General features: G+C 43.1%; 1 protein-coding gene across 1 annotated transcript in view; it reads right to left on the bottom strand.

Annotated features, from left to right (window-relative positions):
• LOC138261625 (SCO-spondin-like) overlaps positions 1-18,091 on the bottom strand; it is a 1,514,343-nt gene that overhangs the window by 1,083,226 nt on the left and 413,026 nt on the right. Inside the window, exons 42-46 of the mRNA XM_069210750.1 lie at positions 15,852-16,070; positions 11,463-11,590; positions 8,724-8,865; positions 6,649-6,816; positions 1,972-2,146 (exon numbers count right to left, since the gene is read on the bottom strand). Of these exons, the coding sequence (XP_069066851.1) occupies positions 1,972-2,146; positions 6,649-6,816; positions 8,724-8,865; positions 11,463-11,590; positions 15,852-16,070 (832 nt within the window). The remainder of the gene's footprint in view (positions 1-1,971; positions 2,147-6,648; positions 6,817-8,723; positions 8,866-11,462; positions 11,591-15,851; positions 16,071-18,091) is intronic.

Here is an 18,091-nt window from a genome sequence, read left to right as displayed (position 1 = left end):
TCTAGCTCCCCTCTATCTCCGTAATCTTCTGAGACAATGCTCTTATTCTAAGTGATTTGATATGTTCTTTTCATAATAATCTTTTCTCAAACTACACCCCTAAATGTTTATTTTTATTTACTTTCTCTATTTTATTGGGTCATAGGTACCATTCATAGTTTACTGTTGTATTCTCAAACCCCATCACTTTGGTTGTATCCATATTTACCCCTCATCTCTTCTTATAGCAGTACTCCTTAAATATGTCCAATTTCTTTTGTAAGCCGATTTCAGTCATATCCATAATGACTAGATCATTCACATATAAAAGACATGCAATGTGTTTATTTTGGGGCCTAGGCCCTTTGATGCTGCTAATGCTGACAGTAAGTCTGCTACAAACAGAGAAAAAAGCAAGGGGCAAGACACAACCCTGTTGCAACCCATTATTAATTGGGATTATCAGCATCAGTGCAGTATTGTGCAGTATCAGTGTTTGGCTAGCGGTGGTGCTGGCCCTTCTCCAGCTCTTAACTGGAGTACATTTACTATTGTACTGGGTCTCCTTTGGCTGTAGTAACTTTAGAAGTGCAGTCTGTGATTATCATTTGCCTTACTTTTTTGTGGATGGGTGGGTGAATACTGCTGGCACACACTCCGCAAACTCCGGAAGATCTTCAGATGGATCCCAGAAGACTGCCGCAGGACAGTCACCCACACCTTAGTCACGAGCAAGTTTGACTACGGCAACGCCCTCTATGCTGGCACCTCAACTAGGAACATAAAAAAACTTCACCTCATCCAGAAAGCCGCCGCCAGACTTCTTCTGGACCTCCCTCGCCGAGAACACATCTCCCAACACCTGAGGACCCTCCACTAGCTAGCCATCGAGAAGTGAATCACCTTCAAGCTTCTCACCCACACGTACAACACCATACACAACGCTGGACCAGCCTACCTGAACCACCGTGTCTCCTTCCACAACCTCGCCAGAACCCTCCGCTCCGCCCAGATAGCCCTGTCTACCGCCCCTCGCATCCACAAAACCACCGCCGGAGGTCGATCTTTTACCTACACTGCAGCAAAGAGCTGGAACAACCTCCCCCTGCACCTCTGACAAAGACCGTCATTCACCATCTTCAGGAAGAACCTCAAGACGAGGCTCTTTGGATGTAGCCCTCCCCCCCCAGCGCGTTGAGACCCTCACAGGTGAATAGCTGTGCTTTACAAATACTGATTGATTGAATGTACATCCCTAAAACCTTCCCTTCCCTAACCCTCCACAACCCTCCATCTACTCCTAGCAGAACCACTACCATTCAGAAGTATGTATGCCCTTTTTCCAGCCATTCCCCTGACCCCTCCCACATTTACTATTAAGTAGTAAAATCATCTGTGAGGATCTTGCCATAGAAAAATGAGGGGAGATGTGGAGATGGAATTTACATTTGTATGTTTGTGAACTGTATTTTGTAGTGAGTAAGAAGTACTGGTACGATAACTCTACTTTATGTACTACAAAATGCAGTTTATGAATTGGGCCCATTATGTCTGCCTCATCTGCATTCTAATTCCCTTCTCTTCATTCTTAGAGAGAGGCACTTGCAGTTATAAGGAGAGGAATGTCTGAATTAATCCTGCAAACTCAACTTTAATCTTAATCTGGACTGTGGCATAAAGCATCATTCCACAAACTCCCAAAAGGATCAGAAGTCTCATTAATCCTTCTGTAAGTATAGCACTAGACTGGCCCATGCTGAAACAGTCATGTGCACTGAAATGGGAATGAGAAAAAGACTACAGATCTCCATGGTATTTTCAATGGCATGCAAAAATATTGTGTAGTGAGTCTGATTTATTCTTCCACATATTTCTATTTGAGTACATTGGCTCTTTGGCTTTGCTATGAGAACATGGAATTCTGTAATAGCAACAGAAAAACTCCTTACACACAGTAGCACCACATCTTCTCACGTTTCCATCGCTATTTACCTGGGTGAGCTGGTGGAAAGGGCTGTGGCACACCTAGTCTCGTCTGCACCATCTGGACAGTCCATAATCCCATCACACCTCTGAGATGCTTCAATGCAGAGGCCAGAAAGTCGGCAGTAAAACTGTGAGTGCAGGCACCCCCAGAGTCCTGGAGACACAGGTGTTGGAGCTGTCCCTACGGAAAGTCACCACAAATACACATATGAAACAGCTATTAAACGACACACAGAAGACTTTGATACATATTGGGAAGTTAGTTTGTTCGTACTATCCCAATAATGTTCATACTGTCCTAGTAACTGGAACAATTAACAACTCTTGATATCTCTGGGTTTACTCAAGTGTGAGTAATTGAGTAGGGCACTTTGATGTATATGTGTGTATGTTTTTGCTGTGTAACTGTCTTGTGAATAACAAGATAGGTGTAGCATGACTTATGAGGATATATGATGCATACATAAAAGGATTTTAATGCCCTGATGAATGCCCCAACACCTTCCTAGGCTCATTACTGAGGGCAGAAACATGTTGGCTAAAACTCCTTAGATAGGTGACCCTGTGAGTCCTTGTTCTCACAGTGGTGTCCCCCTCTTCACTTTTAACCACACCAAACAGACCCTATTATTAAACTGTAACTTTACACAGGAGCCTGTTTAGGTGTTTTTATAGCATAGATTAGCTGGATCCCGATCTTTCCAGACCTAGTACTTATTTACGCACTTCCTCCTGTTCTTTTAACAGTGAGGTTGACTCCGCCCAGGTGGCACTGTCCTACCTGGGTGGGGCTAGGTGGTCAAATGATGAAGCATGACACTATATAGTGTGTGAGACCACCTAGTCCGTAAAGGAAATCCCCCCTTGTTTTCTCCTTTAACTGCTCTCCTAGCTCACACTGACCCCCTTTCCTCCATTAGAGGACCACGAGGAAACCCTGGGCACAACTGGTACCACCGGAACCCATCCTTCGATATATAATAGAACTCCATACTCCTTAGTGTGTTTTTTGGTGATTTAGGGAATTGAGTACGGAGTGGTTCCCCCAAATGTCTCCCCTTTTTTCTCCCACATACTCTCTCCATGTGTATTGCTATAATGTATAACCTAACCTCAATGAACAACAGCCCTCCCTATAAGAACCAATGTGTATATTAAGAATTTAAAAAAATTGAAGTATGGCTGTAAGTCTGTCTTCTTGAGTCCCCATTCAGAAGTCCTGAGTCCTACTTTCTTGTCTATCGATTCAGGGACGCCATAAGGACTAAGTAGATTGCCCAAAGATAAAGAATAATATGTACAACTAGGTATGAAAAACAAACAATCCAAAACTAATCTTACCTCATCCCTTGCAGTACAACAGTCAAAAGCCTTAGCCATGCCAATAAAACACAGAATGTTAATGACATTGTCTTAGAAATGGGGTCACTAGCTGGGAGAGGTATTCACATTTGTCCAAATAGGGACCACAGTCCTAGTCAGGGTAAGTCACACACAATCCAAATTATCCTGTGCCCACCCTCTGGTAGCTTGGCACTGAGCAGTCAGGATAAACTTAGAAGGCAATGTGTAAAGTATTTGTGCAATAAATTATAGAGTAATACAGTGAAAACACCACAAAAATACACCACACAGGTTCAGAAAAAGATAAGATATTTATCTGGTTAAATCAAGGTCAAAAAGATAAAGATTCAATAAGGACCAGTTGAGATATCACTTTTGCAATAATAAGAGTCTTAGGGCCAGATGTAGCAAACAGTTTGCGAGTCGCAAACGGCGAAAATCGCCGTTTGCGAGTCGCAAACGTGTGTTTGCTATGCAGAAATGCATTTTGCGAGTCGGGACCAACTCGCAAAATGCATTTCCGACTCGCAAATAGGAAGGGGTGTTCCCTTCCTATTTGCGACTCGCAGTGGTATGCAATTCCATTTGCGACCGCGTACGTGGTCGCAAATGGAGTCGCAGTTACCATCCACTTGAAGTGGATGGTAACCCACTCGCAAACTGGAAGGAGTCCCCATGGGACCCCTTCCCCTTTGTGAGTGGACCCAAAAATATTTTTTCAGAGCAGGCAGTGATCCAAGGGACCACTACCTGCCCTGAAAAAATCTGAAACTAAAGATTTCGTTTTTTTTTTCTAAGTGCAGCTCGTTTTCCTTTAAGGAAAATGGGCTACACTTGGAAAAAAAAACTGCTTTATTTAAAAGCAGTCACGAACATGGAGGTCTGCTGTTCCCAGCAGGCCTCCATCCCCGTGAGTGCCCAGAGTCGCTATGGGGCCGCAACTTGCGAACCACCTCATTAATATTAATGAGGTGGGTCTTTGCGACCCCATAGTGACTCGCAGAAGGTGTCTGAGACACCTTTCTGCATAACATTTTGCGAGGTGCAAATTGCGAGTCGCTGGGACTCGCAATTTGCACCTCGCAAAATGTTTTCTACCTACATCTGGCCCTTAAATCTTAGAAATCAACAGTTGTCTTGTGTGCACAAAGTATCTGGTTTGCGTCAAAATTATCACGCACGAAGACCACAGAGGAGGACATGCGTGGAAAAATAGGGTGTGCGTCAGCGTTTCTGGCGCGACACAGACAATGCGTTGTTCCTTTCCATGCTGCAAGGGGCTTTGCGACGATTTCCGTCGCGCAGGCTTGGTCCCTCACTGCGATGCAAGAGTGTTTTGACGATGCATGGAGATCATGGTGGTGCGGGACAAAGTCACAGGCGTTGCATCAATCCGGTAGGCGATGCGTCAAATTTTCTATTGCATGCCAGGCACTGCGTTGATTCTTCACTCAGGAAGTCGAGCTGTGTTGATTTGGCTCGGCTGTGCGTCGATCCGGTATGGCTGTGTGCCGAATTTCCGGTCGCAATGCAGGCACTGCACCTATCTTCACTCAGGAAGTCAGGCTGCGTTGTGCATTCTCATCGCAGGGCAGGCTGTGCGTAGTTTCCAGCAGGCTGCGCATCGATCATTGGCACACAATCAGGTTCCTTGAAGAGATGAAGTCTTTTTGGCCCTGAGACTTAAGAAACAGGAGGGAAGCTCAATCCAAGCCCTTGGAGAGCACTTCTCAGCAAAGTCAGAGGGCAGCAGGGCAGCACGGCAACAGCAGGGCAGCAGTCCTTCACAGCAAAGCAAGCCAGTTCCTCTTGACAGGTTGCAGGTTCAGGTCCAGAAGTGTCTGAGTTGGTGGGGTCAGAGACTCAGTTTACATACCCAAAAATGCCTTTGATATGGTGGAGACTTCAAAGAGTGGGTTTGAAGTGTACAAGGTCCACTTTCAGTACAGGTCTGTCTGCCAGGGTCCCAGAAGGGGGTTTGGCAGTCCATTGTGTGAGGGCAGGCCACTAGCCTTTGAAATGTAAGTGTCAGGCCCTCCATCCTCCCAGCCCAGGAAGGCCTATTCAGTATGCAGATGAGTGCAGGTGTGACTGAGCATTCTGTGTTTGTGGTTGTCTGGGTGAAATGCACAAGGGAGCTGTCAACAAGCCCAGCCTAGATGTGGATTGGAGACAGACTGTAAGGCACAGATGGATTTTAAGTGCAGAGAAAGGCTCACTTTAAAGTGACATTTCTAAAATAGTAATATAAAATCCAACCTCACCAATAAAAAGTATTTTGTATTACCATTCTGGCCATTCTAAATATGACCTGGTTACCCCTTTCTGATCAGAATCTACCAATCAAACAGTATATGAGGGTAGCCCTAATGCAATCCTATGAAAGAAGCAGGCCTTACAGTAGTGTAAAACGAATTTAGGAGTTTTCCACTATCAGGACATATAAAACACAAATGTACATGTCCTGCCTTTAATCTACATAGCACCCTGACCTATGGGTTACCTAGGGCCTACCTTAAGGGTGACATATATGTTGGAAAAGGTTAGTTTAAGGCTTGGCAGGTACTTTTAAATGCCAAGTTGAAGTGGCACTGACACTGCACACACAGCCCTTGCAATGGCAGGCCTGCAACATGGTTAAGGGGCTACTTATGTGGGTGGCACAACCAATGCTGCAGGCCCACTAGTAGCATTCAATCTACAGGCTCAGGGCACACGTAGTGCACTTTACTAGGGATATACAAGCAACTCAAATATGCCAATTGAGAATGAACCAATGTTACAATGTTTAAGAGAGACAGCATATGCACTTTAGCACTGATTAGCAGTAGTAAAGTGCGCAGAGTCCTCAAACCAGCAAAAACAGTGTCAGAAAAGTGGAGGGAGGCGGCAAAAAGTTGGGGGATGAGCACCCTATTGCTGTCAGGTCTAACACATTGTTAACTATGACATGTACAAACAAGAAGATAAATCTTGCTGTAAAAACTCAAGTGTCTTTTGATAAACATATGTACCAAAAATTTAGAATTTGACCGTGCATGGCATTAAGAAGCTCTTCTTCTGTGCAGATGGCAGCATTCAATGGAAGATTCAATGTGTTTGTAATGAGGGTGTCTGTAGTCACACATCACATTTTAATATCTTACTCCCTTAATTGAGATATATAATCATGTCCTTTGAGGGTTCCGGAAGCAGAAAAGACCTTGCTATTTGTTTAAACTATTCATGAAGTTATATTTTTTCCCTGAGCTTCATTGACCTTTCTATCTCCTACCCTCAAAAACACCTGACATTTCATATTAAAAATATAATATTTTTATCAGAAAATGGAAGCCATACCACAATAGATCTCATCAGATTGATCTCCACAGTCATCAACACCATTGCACACCACACTGTGCAGTCCTGCAGGAACACATCTGCCATTGTGGCACTGGAATTGTCCATTGTGGCAGGGCACCCCATCATCAGGTGGTGCTGTAGGTCCCCCTGGCTGTCTTGTTAACACTTTGTAGGAAACAAACAAAAGTAAAGGTGAAAACATTTACAATAGGTTAGTGGATGAAATACCATAACAATTAAACAGCAGCCACTTTGACAGTCTAATGAAAGCTGAGGGCCCTGGAGACAAGGTCAATAGTCTACAACAGTAGAGTATCAGTGGAGAGTTGAAATTGAACCTAGGGCCAGATGTAGCAAGCGTTTTGCATGGCGCAAACTGCGAAAATTGCAGTTTGCGCCATGCAAAACACGCATTGCGATGCTCATTCCCATTTTGCAAGTTGATTCCGACTCGCAAAATGGGAATGCGACTCGCAAATAGGAAGGGGTGTTCCCTTCCTATTTGCGACTCGCACTGTGATGCAGAATTGCTTTGTGACCTGTTGCCAAAAATGTTTTTTCAGAGCAGGCAGTGGTCCAATGGACCACTACCTACTCTGAAAAAACGAAACCAAATGGTTTCATAATTTTTTTTGTATTGCAACTCGTTTTCGTTTAAGGAAAACGGGCTGCAATACAAAAAAAAAACTGCTTTATTTAAAAAGCAGTCACAGACATGGAGGTCTGCTGTCTCCAGCAGGCCACCATCCCTGTGAGTGCAGGGAATCGCAATGTGGTCGCAAAATGCGACCCACCTCATTATTATTAATGAGGGGGGTCTTTGCAACCCCATTGCGATTCGCAGACGGTGTCTGAGAAACCGTTCTGCATCCGAATTTGCGATTCGGGAATTTGCAATTTGCTACATCTGGCCCTTAGAAACCAACAAATTAAATTCCACCCTTCATTTGTGTATCCCCAGTGACACATTTGCAATTTTTTCTGTTCAAAGAAAATCAGGGGCCTGATTTGGAGTTGGTTGGCAATGGAAGAAACTTTGTATTCATGCAGGAAAGACTAAAATCCAGAGGCTTACCCAATGGTGGAACTTCCACTGCCAGAGGGATAGCATGGCGGAGGGATTTCCACTGGCAGATTCTGTTCAATATATATCTCCTCTTCTAAAATAGCTATTTCACATTATCACTCAAGACTAAATCAGGCTATAACTCGTACCTGAAATATATTTCCTTTGTTCTGCTCTTCTAGTGATCACTGACAGAGACTGATGCTCTGGAACACATGTTAATCTGGAGATATACTAACAGATCTGATATGTGATTGACTTCATTCTAGCCCTCCTTTCCTTTCAGTAGCACCAGCTTGTAAGGAAATCTCCCAGTTTCATCATACACTATCCACCACATTTTTGTCAAAATAGTCTGCCCCTTTTCTTTATGTGGCTTGTGGGAATCTGGATTTCTATGTATTTCCATACTTTTGGAACTCTGCATTGCTTTCTTATTTTTCATGTGTATCCAAAACCAGCCCAAATCCTCTTCTAATGTGTCTATTATTAGCTCTCTCATTGAATCCTGTCACCCTTAATCATTGAGATGCAATGACCTATACCCCATGCAACTTTGCTAGCATAACTAATTGGGAATCACAAAGATCACCCCTCACCAAGAACTTAGTAGCCAAATTTGATTACCCAACTGGAGCTCCTTTTAGATTGTTATGTGTCTTGCATTATAGAAGCTAATTCTCAACCTTCACAGGGAAGGCTCTGAGTAGAAATGTCAAACCTTATCCCTTATAGCAAACTCCTCTAACGTAGGATCCATATCTGATTTCTCACCAGAAGACTGTTTCCAGAAAATTCCACTACTCTGGACTCCACCTTTTGCCACTGGGCCACTATGTTCATAATATCACATTATAATGTGAATATATCCTTATAGTGAACAACAGACCATGAGAATTACATGCCATCTTTGCCCTTGGGTATGAATGATTTCACATGAGTGAGTATGACTGTCAGTAGCGGCAGGACCTTGAAAGCAAATTTAGAAGACAATGCCATAAGATACCTTCCCCACATCCCAGTACGTCCACCCGCATGAAAATGCCATTGTGAAAATCTTGAGGGAGAATCCGAACTTGTCTGGCACTGATCATTCGCTCAAGCTGTCTGACCACTGGGATCGAGTCATCCGAGTTACCCTGGAAGTGCTGAAGAGACAAAGTTGGAGGGTCAATGGAGGCAGTACGCCTCATGCATACAGTTGCACTATGTACAAACATTTCACACTCACGCACATCTCATCCACGTATACATGCACAAACACAGGCACTGCATGTTTATGGGTGAATTAATTGAGAAATGTCTTGCTAATTGCAATAATACCTTACCAAACTGAGAATTTATTGAGCTTATCAATCACCTTTTAAGACTAAATTCAGTACACAGCCATCTACATGGTACAGGAGATGAATTTGCATTTCTTGGCTAAAGGCAAATTCTGCCTCTCAATTGCTCTCTCCTGCTGCTGTGTTTGGTGCCTTGAAGGTAAGTTATATACTTTACTGTACTATGTTTTACATAGACCGGAAGCCACTGTGGGTTCTCTTATCTGAAAAGGATACATCCATTTACCAATATGCTGATAACACCCAGCCATACCCAGTTAGACTTGAGATATACCCGATGACATTGAGGACATTGTTATCAGATGTTAGTGTGAAGCTGAAATCTACTAGACAAAGCTCCATTCTCACTCAAACTAAACTCAATGGAGACTAGGGCCCTCATTCTGACCTTGGCGGGCGGCGGAGGCCGCCCGCCAAAGTCCCGCCGTCAGATTACCGTTCCGCGGTCGAAAGACCGCGGCGGTAATTCTGACTTTCCCGCTGGGCTGGCGGGCGGTCGCCTTCAGACCGCCCGCCAGCCCAGCGGGAAAGAGGCTTCCACGATGAAGCCGGCTCGGAATCGAGCCGGCGGAGTGGAAGCTGTGCAACGGGTGCAGTTGCACCCGTCGCGTATTTCACTGTCTGCGCAGCAGACAGTGAAATACATGTAGGGGCCCTCTTACGGGGGCCCCTGCAATGCCCATGCCAGTGGCATGGGCACTGCAGGGGCCCCCAGGGGCCCGCGACCCCCCCTACCGCCATCCGGATCCCGGCGGTCGGACCGCCGGGATCTGGATGGCGGTAGGGGGGGTCGGAATCCCTGCGGCGGTGCAGCAAGCTGCGCCGCCGTGGAGGATTCAATGGGGCGGCGGTACACTGGCGGGAGCCCGCCAGTGGTGCCGGTCCGACCGCGGCTTTACCGCCGCGGTCGGAATCCCCATTGGAGCACCGCCGGCCTGTCGGCGGTGCTCCCGCGGTCCTCCGCCCTGGCGGCAGACCGCCAGGGTCAGAATGAGGGCCTAGATGTATTCTGTTACAAGCTGTAACCATAATTGAAACATGGCTGTGAGCAAGAACATTGATGGGAATTGTTTCTTCAATAAGACCAGTAATAAAATAACTAAATCTAGACAGCATCAACAGGAACTACTAAAAAATGAATGTTAAATGTGAATACTTCACACAAGTTGTCCAAGCCTTAGTCCTGTCTAACTTATACCCTGGAAACCATATTCTTAGCTCCGCTTTAAGCTGTCTGCCCACAATATCCATGCAGTCTTCTGAGGAGTAACAAGAACCAAAAAGATCATTCACATGACGTCTATACTGCTTAGTTGCCACTGGTTTCCACTGGAAGTCAACCTAAAGATTTCCATTTAGGCCTTCAATGCCAGTTGGCCTGAATTAGGTGCGATATTTATCCTACCTGATAAATAACATCACTGTGATGTTTGTTATTTATCGGGTGTGATAAATAGCACCCATTACACGTTTTTCACCATGAGTGGAGCATTACATGAGGATTTTGGTGCTTAGCACACATTTATTGCTCATAAATATCAGCAGGCTTGGCCTGTCAAAATGTACCTGGGGATCTATTTTTGACGCACCCAGCAATAAAACACCCACAAAACATATAATTAGAATGTGTGCAGTAACAGGAGATACCACGCCTTTTGAACACTATCAACCAACTAATAATTAGAGTCTAAGAGTCAGAGGCCATCCAACAGAGATCACTCCCATTTCGCACATGCTTGCCAAGGCAATAAATTAACAGGGAATATTTTGTATATTCCAAGTACCCCGATTCTGTTTCCAACAGAGTACATGCCCCCATGAGACAGGATGCACAGTCACTAAAACTATCACTATGAACAAGCTTAGCTGAAACAAGATGGTACTGATACAGATCGGTATGATTTTCTTATATGCCCTATTATTCTATACATTTCTGGAATATCAGCAGAGGAGAAAATATGTAAACAAATAAAAAATGCACCACTATAGCTGTAGCTTAGCACGTATGTATACACCAAGATGAGGGAGATTTGGAGACCGCGTTATGGGTCAAAGTGTTTGGGTGTAATTGCTCTTCAGTGAACAAATGTAAAAACACATATTGATTAAAAATAATTGGTGGTTGTCAAGTAGGCAGAAACTGGAAAAAACTTTGCACACAACAACCCTAATAAACTAGAGGCATCTGCGGTTCTGTAACTTTCACAAAGGGTCTGAAACATGCAAAGAAGTATGCTACGATTTTTCTTAACCAGCAAATCACTGTGAATCTTCTTAGAGACCAAGGAACATGGAGATGAAGGTATATTCTATCACCTCAACGACTTAACCATTGCAGTCATAGAGTTTACAGTAGGCCCAACCCCTACATCGAGTCAGGAATCAGCACAACTAGGTACCTTAGGCTGAGGTTCAGTGCCAGTTGAAACGTCACGGTAATCGTGCCACCTGGTACCATCATTGCTGAACTGCAGACGGAAACTGGTAATGTATGCATCAGAAGAGCCAGCTCCCTGCAGAATGATCCCTGGGAGGGAGAGATAAAAAGGACTATTTTAAACATGGCATCACGAAAACAATATAAAGCATCTGGACTTCAAGTAAGACAGACTGCCCTCCACCACAGCTGCTTAAAGTAGGACTATAGAAATGACTGCATTTACTATCTCAGAGTACCTGCTAGCTAGCAGTGCTTAGTTTATAAACAAATAAGTGCCAGAGCCCTCATCTGGGGGACACTGCAGCTTGCCCCATCCATTGTCCCTGTCAGTACTGCCAGTGACAATACCAACACAACACCTAGCCTTCACACTCCTACATGTGTGACAATTCAAACTATTCCAGGCTGCCAAAGCTATAAGAATGGCTTGGGAGGTAGGTATTAGTCATTGTAAATGTATATTGAATTAATAAACAGCTGTTGTGCTTTTACCTAAATTAGGCAGAGAGCACCCCCATTTGGCAGGCTGTCATAAGCGCCGGTGCCAACAGTTAAGACCACTGGCTCAAATTAAGTACTACTTGCTATTGAGAAATGGCTTTGCTGTCTCATTATAAGCATTGTACCACTAATTAGAAGTGCAGGTATGTTCCTTTTAAAATCAAAGAAATGCAGGTACACAGCATACCTAATAGAACCTGCCCATTAAAGCACTGATTCCATGTGTACCATATGTTATAAGGGTTGATAGGAACTCAAATTTAGAATCTACTTAACGGAACGAGAGAGGAAACTCAGAGAAAGAGGAAAACAAAATGATGGGTGGGATGCTTGAATTGATCCCTGTCACTGAAAATTAGGCAAGTTGCATTATAGCCCATAACTTTTCCTCACTATGTCACTCCAGACCAACCTTAGGCAAATCAGACTTGGGACAGTTTCAATACCAATAGCCCACCTGTAACTGCTTGCCACGTTCTTTCTCTTCGGGAAAACAACAACCTAACAACTTTCAGCTTTGTTGGCCCTCACTAGCGAAGTATAATGAGGCATCCTACGTGTGATGAGTATGCCTAATGCCTAGATGTGGGTCCCATGCTTTGTGGACTAGGCGGTAGAACCAAGCTGCACTTCACTGTTGAGGAGCAACACCTAAAGACCTGTAGTTTTGCTTAACCCCAACTGTAGTTTTGCCTAACTCTTAAATCCTGCCACATCAGGCTGGGTGGTTCCTAATGAAGCATGATCAAGTACGGCTTGCATATGACTTCTCCCCGACTCTAGTGGCACAGTGGGCAAAACGTGATGGACTTGAATGCAGATCAATGGATCATATTAATTCCAAAATTTCAAACACCATTTTTGACCTTCTCAGCAACTCATAGAAAGATCAGATGGTTTAATGTCTTAATCCTAAAACCGAAGGCCTTAAGAGTTCAATTCATGACACAAATTGCAAGTTATGCTAATCTGATGGAATAAAAGCGATCCTATTTAGTGAAAACTGAGATTTTAAATTTGTGGAACCAAGGGACCAATTACACCAAAACCTTTCAGTTAAATCTGGTCCGTCTAGTAAAAAAAACATTTTTGCAGGACAGTATTTGCCAAGGATTTGTTGACAGGTGGTAGGAAATGTATTGTGAAGACAACACACATGTAACAGAAATTGAAATTATCATGGGTAGGACATAGGATGAAGGATTTAAAATATGTTATGATATCTTACTCGAAACACATGAAGTTGTTTCAAGTGGTTAAAAGTTAATTAGCTTTCTCTTGAATACATTTAAAGAAAATACAATGTGAGGGGCTGCTGACTGTATTAAATTGGACTACATAAGTGAAATTTGTTTAGCTAATGCAATTTTGTTAAACCATGACACTCGTTTAGAGGTGAGATATAACTGACTGACCTGTGCATTTTTTACTTTATTACTTTTATTTATTATGTTTGTTAAGTCCTCCTAACCAGCCCATTTGGAGACTTCTGAACGATGAGGTGGCCCCGGTGGAGGGCAGGGGAGATAAAGTAAATAGTGTGTTCTAGCCAAACTATATGCTGCCTAATGCTGACACTACAGAATAAGCACTGTTGACAAAGCATTGGCTATGAGGCTGTCCACAGCCTGATTAAAAGGGGTGAAGTGACCTTAGGCGTTTTACTGTTAAAACTTGTGTTTATCAGTCTGACACTTCTTTTAGGACAACAGGACCTATCTGAATACCATGGTGAAGAGATGCATTTTCAAGGACCTTCTGAACTTGATGAAGTTATTCTCGAGTCTCAAGTAGGTGGGTTGAGAGTTCCAAAGGGAGGAGAAAGGGCGTTGAAAACAGAAGCCTCCAAATCGCTTAATTTTAATCAATGGGAAAGAGCCGACCACTTTTAGCTCACCTGAGGTTTTGAGTCGTGTGGTAAGGATCAATCAGTTCAAAGATGTGTTTTCAGACTTTGGTCATGAAGTGCCTTGTGAAAAATATGAAGCGTTTTGAAAGAAGTCAGTTCCTTCACTGAGATCTAATGGAGAGATCTGAGAGAAAAGGTAATGGGAGTATTTTGCTTCAGACCCCAAACTACAGGCCTGATTTAGATCCTAGCGAAGAGAATACTCCGTCACAAACGTGATGGGTATCCCAGCTTCCGTATTACGATTCTCATAGAATATAATGGGATCATAATACGGCAGACATGATATCTGTCACATTTGTGACAGAGTATTCCCTTCACCGAGATCTAAATCAGGCCTTATGTCAGCAGCCTGGTTTTGTCATTGTTGCAGCATGGCTAGTGAAGAGTTGGAGAAGACTGTGTAGAGACCAATGCGGTAATCTAGCTGGGGAAGGACAACATTTATGAGCCTGGGAAAATGTAAGAATGGCAGAATGCCTTTTAATTGTCGCAGGTGGAAAAAAGATGATTTTCAAACTGCAGTTATCTGAGAGAATGCTAGACCACACCCACATTTCAGGCTTAGAACACAGGAATAGGGAAAGGGTTTGAGTTCATTTAGCCATGAAAGAGAAATAGAGAATGGGCTAATGTGACCAAAGAGCAAGATTTCATCTTTTTTACCACTTCTTGCCAGCAAGGTGAGGCAGTGGAATTCCAACAGAGCGGGGGTAATGAAGTCATATTTATTTATTCCCTTGATAAGGTGTACTGAAAAGTTTAAGATGCCTTAACGTAGGAGAGTAGTGTGAAGGCTGTGAGGCCACAAACAAGGCATTGCCAAAATCCAAGCCATACTACTCATAAGGCATAGTTTGCAATCATGCCCTGCAAATATGCACTTCTGCTCTGTTATATTGTACTCTTTTTTGTGTTCTGTAGTACCAAACTATTGTTAGCTGAAGCATAAACAGGATTTCAGAACTGGCCAACCAGTAAAAAATTGTGCAGTCGGCAAATCCAAACTGAACTTGTTTTTATTTGAAGGAATGTGCCAACCCTCTGAGCAGTTAAAGAGGGTTAGGTATCCTGATTTCTTGATCTGTGCTAGAGCTGAACAGGATAGAATTATGTTTTTGCATTCCAAGTGTCACTAATAAATCTGCAAATGGCCAAATTGCTTTGTTCATGTGAATCTGACTTCATGAAAATCATTGCCTTCAGGTGCTAGGAGGTGGGGGTAACACAGACCTCTGCACAGCTCTCATGCACACAGAGATGCACTAGGATATGCACCTTGCTCACATGCTTTTCCCTACAGTAAACCTGATCAAGCACAGTGGAGCAGCAGAAAAAGCGCAATGCTGTCAGAAGTCGAAACTGTCCTCTGCTGCATTACTAATTCCATACACCACAACTATGATACCCAGGAGTGGTCTAGAATTGCATTCCCACCCTTAACGTATGAGTGAAAATGTAATCAGCACTACACATATTGGCCCTTTAAAGCCTATGCTAACATGCTTGCCTAGGTAAAACTGGCATAGGGTGAGGATACTTTTGTCTTCAGTAAGTTGACATTATCATACTTGTGGTGCTCATGGGATTCCAGGGTGTGCCAGAACTATGGTTGAGCAGCTCCTTATCATGCCCTCCCACACCTGCCAAGTTCTGAGTTTGGAACAGAAGTTGCAGGTTGTTAAACTCTCTGTACATTCAGACTGGTAATTACCCCATTTGGAGCTGGCCATAAGTGGTTCCATATAAAATGCAAAACATAAACATAAAGGAGACAGAGGGCTGCCCTGTAAGGTACCATGGCTAATCAGAAAATACTCATAGATCATCACTTATTTCTATAACTATTCCCCTGTGATTTATTTAAGAATAGGTTAGTCCTTTGTGCCTCTAACAGCCATCAATACATGGCACAGAGCTTGATCATCTGCCACCTACCAGTGATGTTCCGAGTCTCCAGAAGATCTATCTGCAAGTATGGTGGGCTAGAGGGAAGCTTATGGTACTCGTCAGCTTGTGGGCTCCAACCCTGCAGGTCTGTTCTTGGGGTCTTATAATTGAGGCGCGCAGCATGGGCTGGGTGCTCTAGCTGCTGAGAGGAAGCACTGAAACTGCTCTCGGGTAAAGATGAAATTTGAATGGGATGGTAACACTGATCTGCAGAACAGAAAGGGAGATTGGAATGCATGAGATAAGGAAAAAAAAGAACAAAACTTTATAAAACAGATAATTAACTATGCCACCATCATAAAACCAAAGCTGCATGGTTGGATGCAGGTCATGTGTCTGGTTTCCTCCTTTTCTCACCTTACCAGTCAATCAGGCAAAGATGTAAATTCTGAACCACTGACTGAAACCACAATACAGAAAGAAGTTGCTGCCACAAGTATCCTTATTTTAACAAAACAGTGAAAATTAACATTACCAGCTCCCCAACAATACAGAGCCAGTATGGTCAAAGGCAGGTCACATGACCTGATGTCCCCTTCTCCCTATACCAGAATATCATGCACCTCCTAAATACCACTGAGATTGATGAACATTCTTTCAAACCTTATCTCCTATATAGACATATATTCTTAACCCACATGCAACAAACAAAACATTAAATATTTCCCTGTGAACGCTCTCTAACAAGATCTCACCAGCTTATCTTCTTATTTGTCTAAATTCAAACTGGAAAAGTAATTTGGAACAAAGGCCTGAGCTCATTGAAAGCATGATTGACCCAACTAAGCACACTGTGCCTATGTATGCCCAACAATGAAAAGAAAAAGAAAAGGCTCCATCCACAGAGGAGAAGCGTAATTGAGGATGACCAAGTCACAAGATGAACTAACACAACTTAGGATACTCAGCTCCATATGCTGATTACTCATCATTTCAGGCAAAGCAACCTGCATTAATCAGCCACTATGGAGGCATCCAAAATCTGTTTCAACTTTCTTTCATACTGAGCCATACCTCACTCCACTGACAAATGCAACTCAGTCAACTGTTTTGTCACAGAGAATACATGAGACACAAAACAGACTACCATCAATCACCCCATACTATCCTGTAGTACCTAAAAGCAGACCAAATGCAAACTACTTTGGACCTCATTATGAGATCTCCAGAAAACTCAGAATAACAAGATCTGTAGTCTGACATATTTTACACTTAGACTTTGCCATCTAAAAGCAAATTGAATGTCCTGGTGAAATTCTGTAATGAAATGAGAAACAACCAAGGCAACCAGGACCATAATTATCGATTCCTAGGAAATTCCTCCTTGTAAAGGGGACTCTGAGTGTGCCAAAGGTAACACTCAATGATTCAGCTCCCTAAGTGCATGAATGTCGCAATACTATTGGTAATTCCGTGGGGGTGGAGTAACAGGGCACAAGTCAGAGGACCTCATAATGAAGCCCTTTCGATCGATCAATGAGTAATTGCCTTTGGCTTTCTTACTAACTTCCAATAAAAGCCATTATTGGACAGAGGCACATTAGCATTGCAACTACATTCATTGTACTGTGGGAAACAAATCCACCCAGAGTACATTTGGAATATATATGAAGGATTTATTTTTAAACCACTGTTTTTCTTTTACATTCATAATCGATAATGGCAATCACCAACTGCTGATCATAATTGACCTCAATATAGCAACATATACCACTAAGTCATAACACAAATTCTGGATGTATGGTATGCTGTAATTTATGGATTTACCATATGTACTTTCGACCAGTATCATCTCATTAAGACACACAACTCAAGATTTCACAGATTAACAATTAACTTTAGATTGCCTTAGGGATACATCCCCTTCTTCAACTTCTTCAGCCATTAAATAAAAGAATCACCTCACTACATTTCAAAACCAGTGTGACTGCTTCTTTCGAACCTCACATCCCCAGAAAGCCCCATAATTCTGCCACATGAGTTTGCTGTTGCACACTGAACATTGTTGGGGTAATACAGGCCCACTTAACTCATTACAGACAATTTGGCCTTATCACACCCATATTAAAGGACCTTCTCTAGCTCACTCTTAAACCTAGACTGAAATTCAAATTTGTCTCTATTACCTATGAGGCCATTCCTCAGAAATATTATCATACCACAACAACAAACTACAAACTGAGATATTCCAGGGGCAAATAATAGCTTCTTGAAATTCTTAACGTAAA

The sequence above is a fragment of the Pleurodeles waltl genome, chromosome 10 (assembly GCF_031143425.1).
Source record: "Pleurodeles waltl isolate 20211129_DDA chromosome 10, aPleWal1.hap1.20221129, whole genome shotgun sequence".
Classification (NCBI taxonomy): domain Eukaryota; kingdom Metazoa; phylum Chordata; class Amphibia; order Caudata; family Salamandridae; genus Pleurodeles; species Pleurodeles waltl.
The sequence above is the reverse complement of the archived record's forward strand: the minus strand, read 5'-3'. Positions and strand labels throughout refer to the sequence as shown.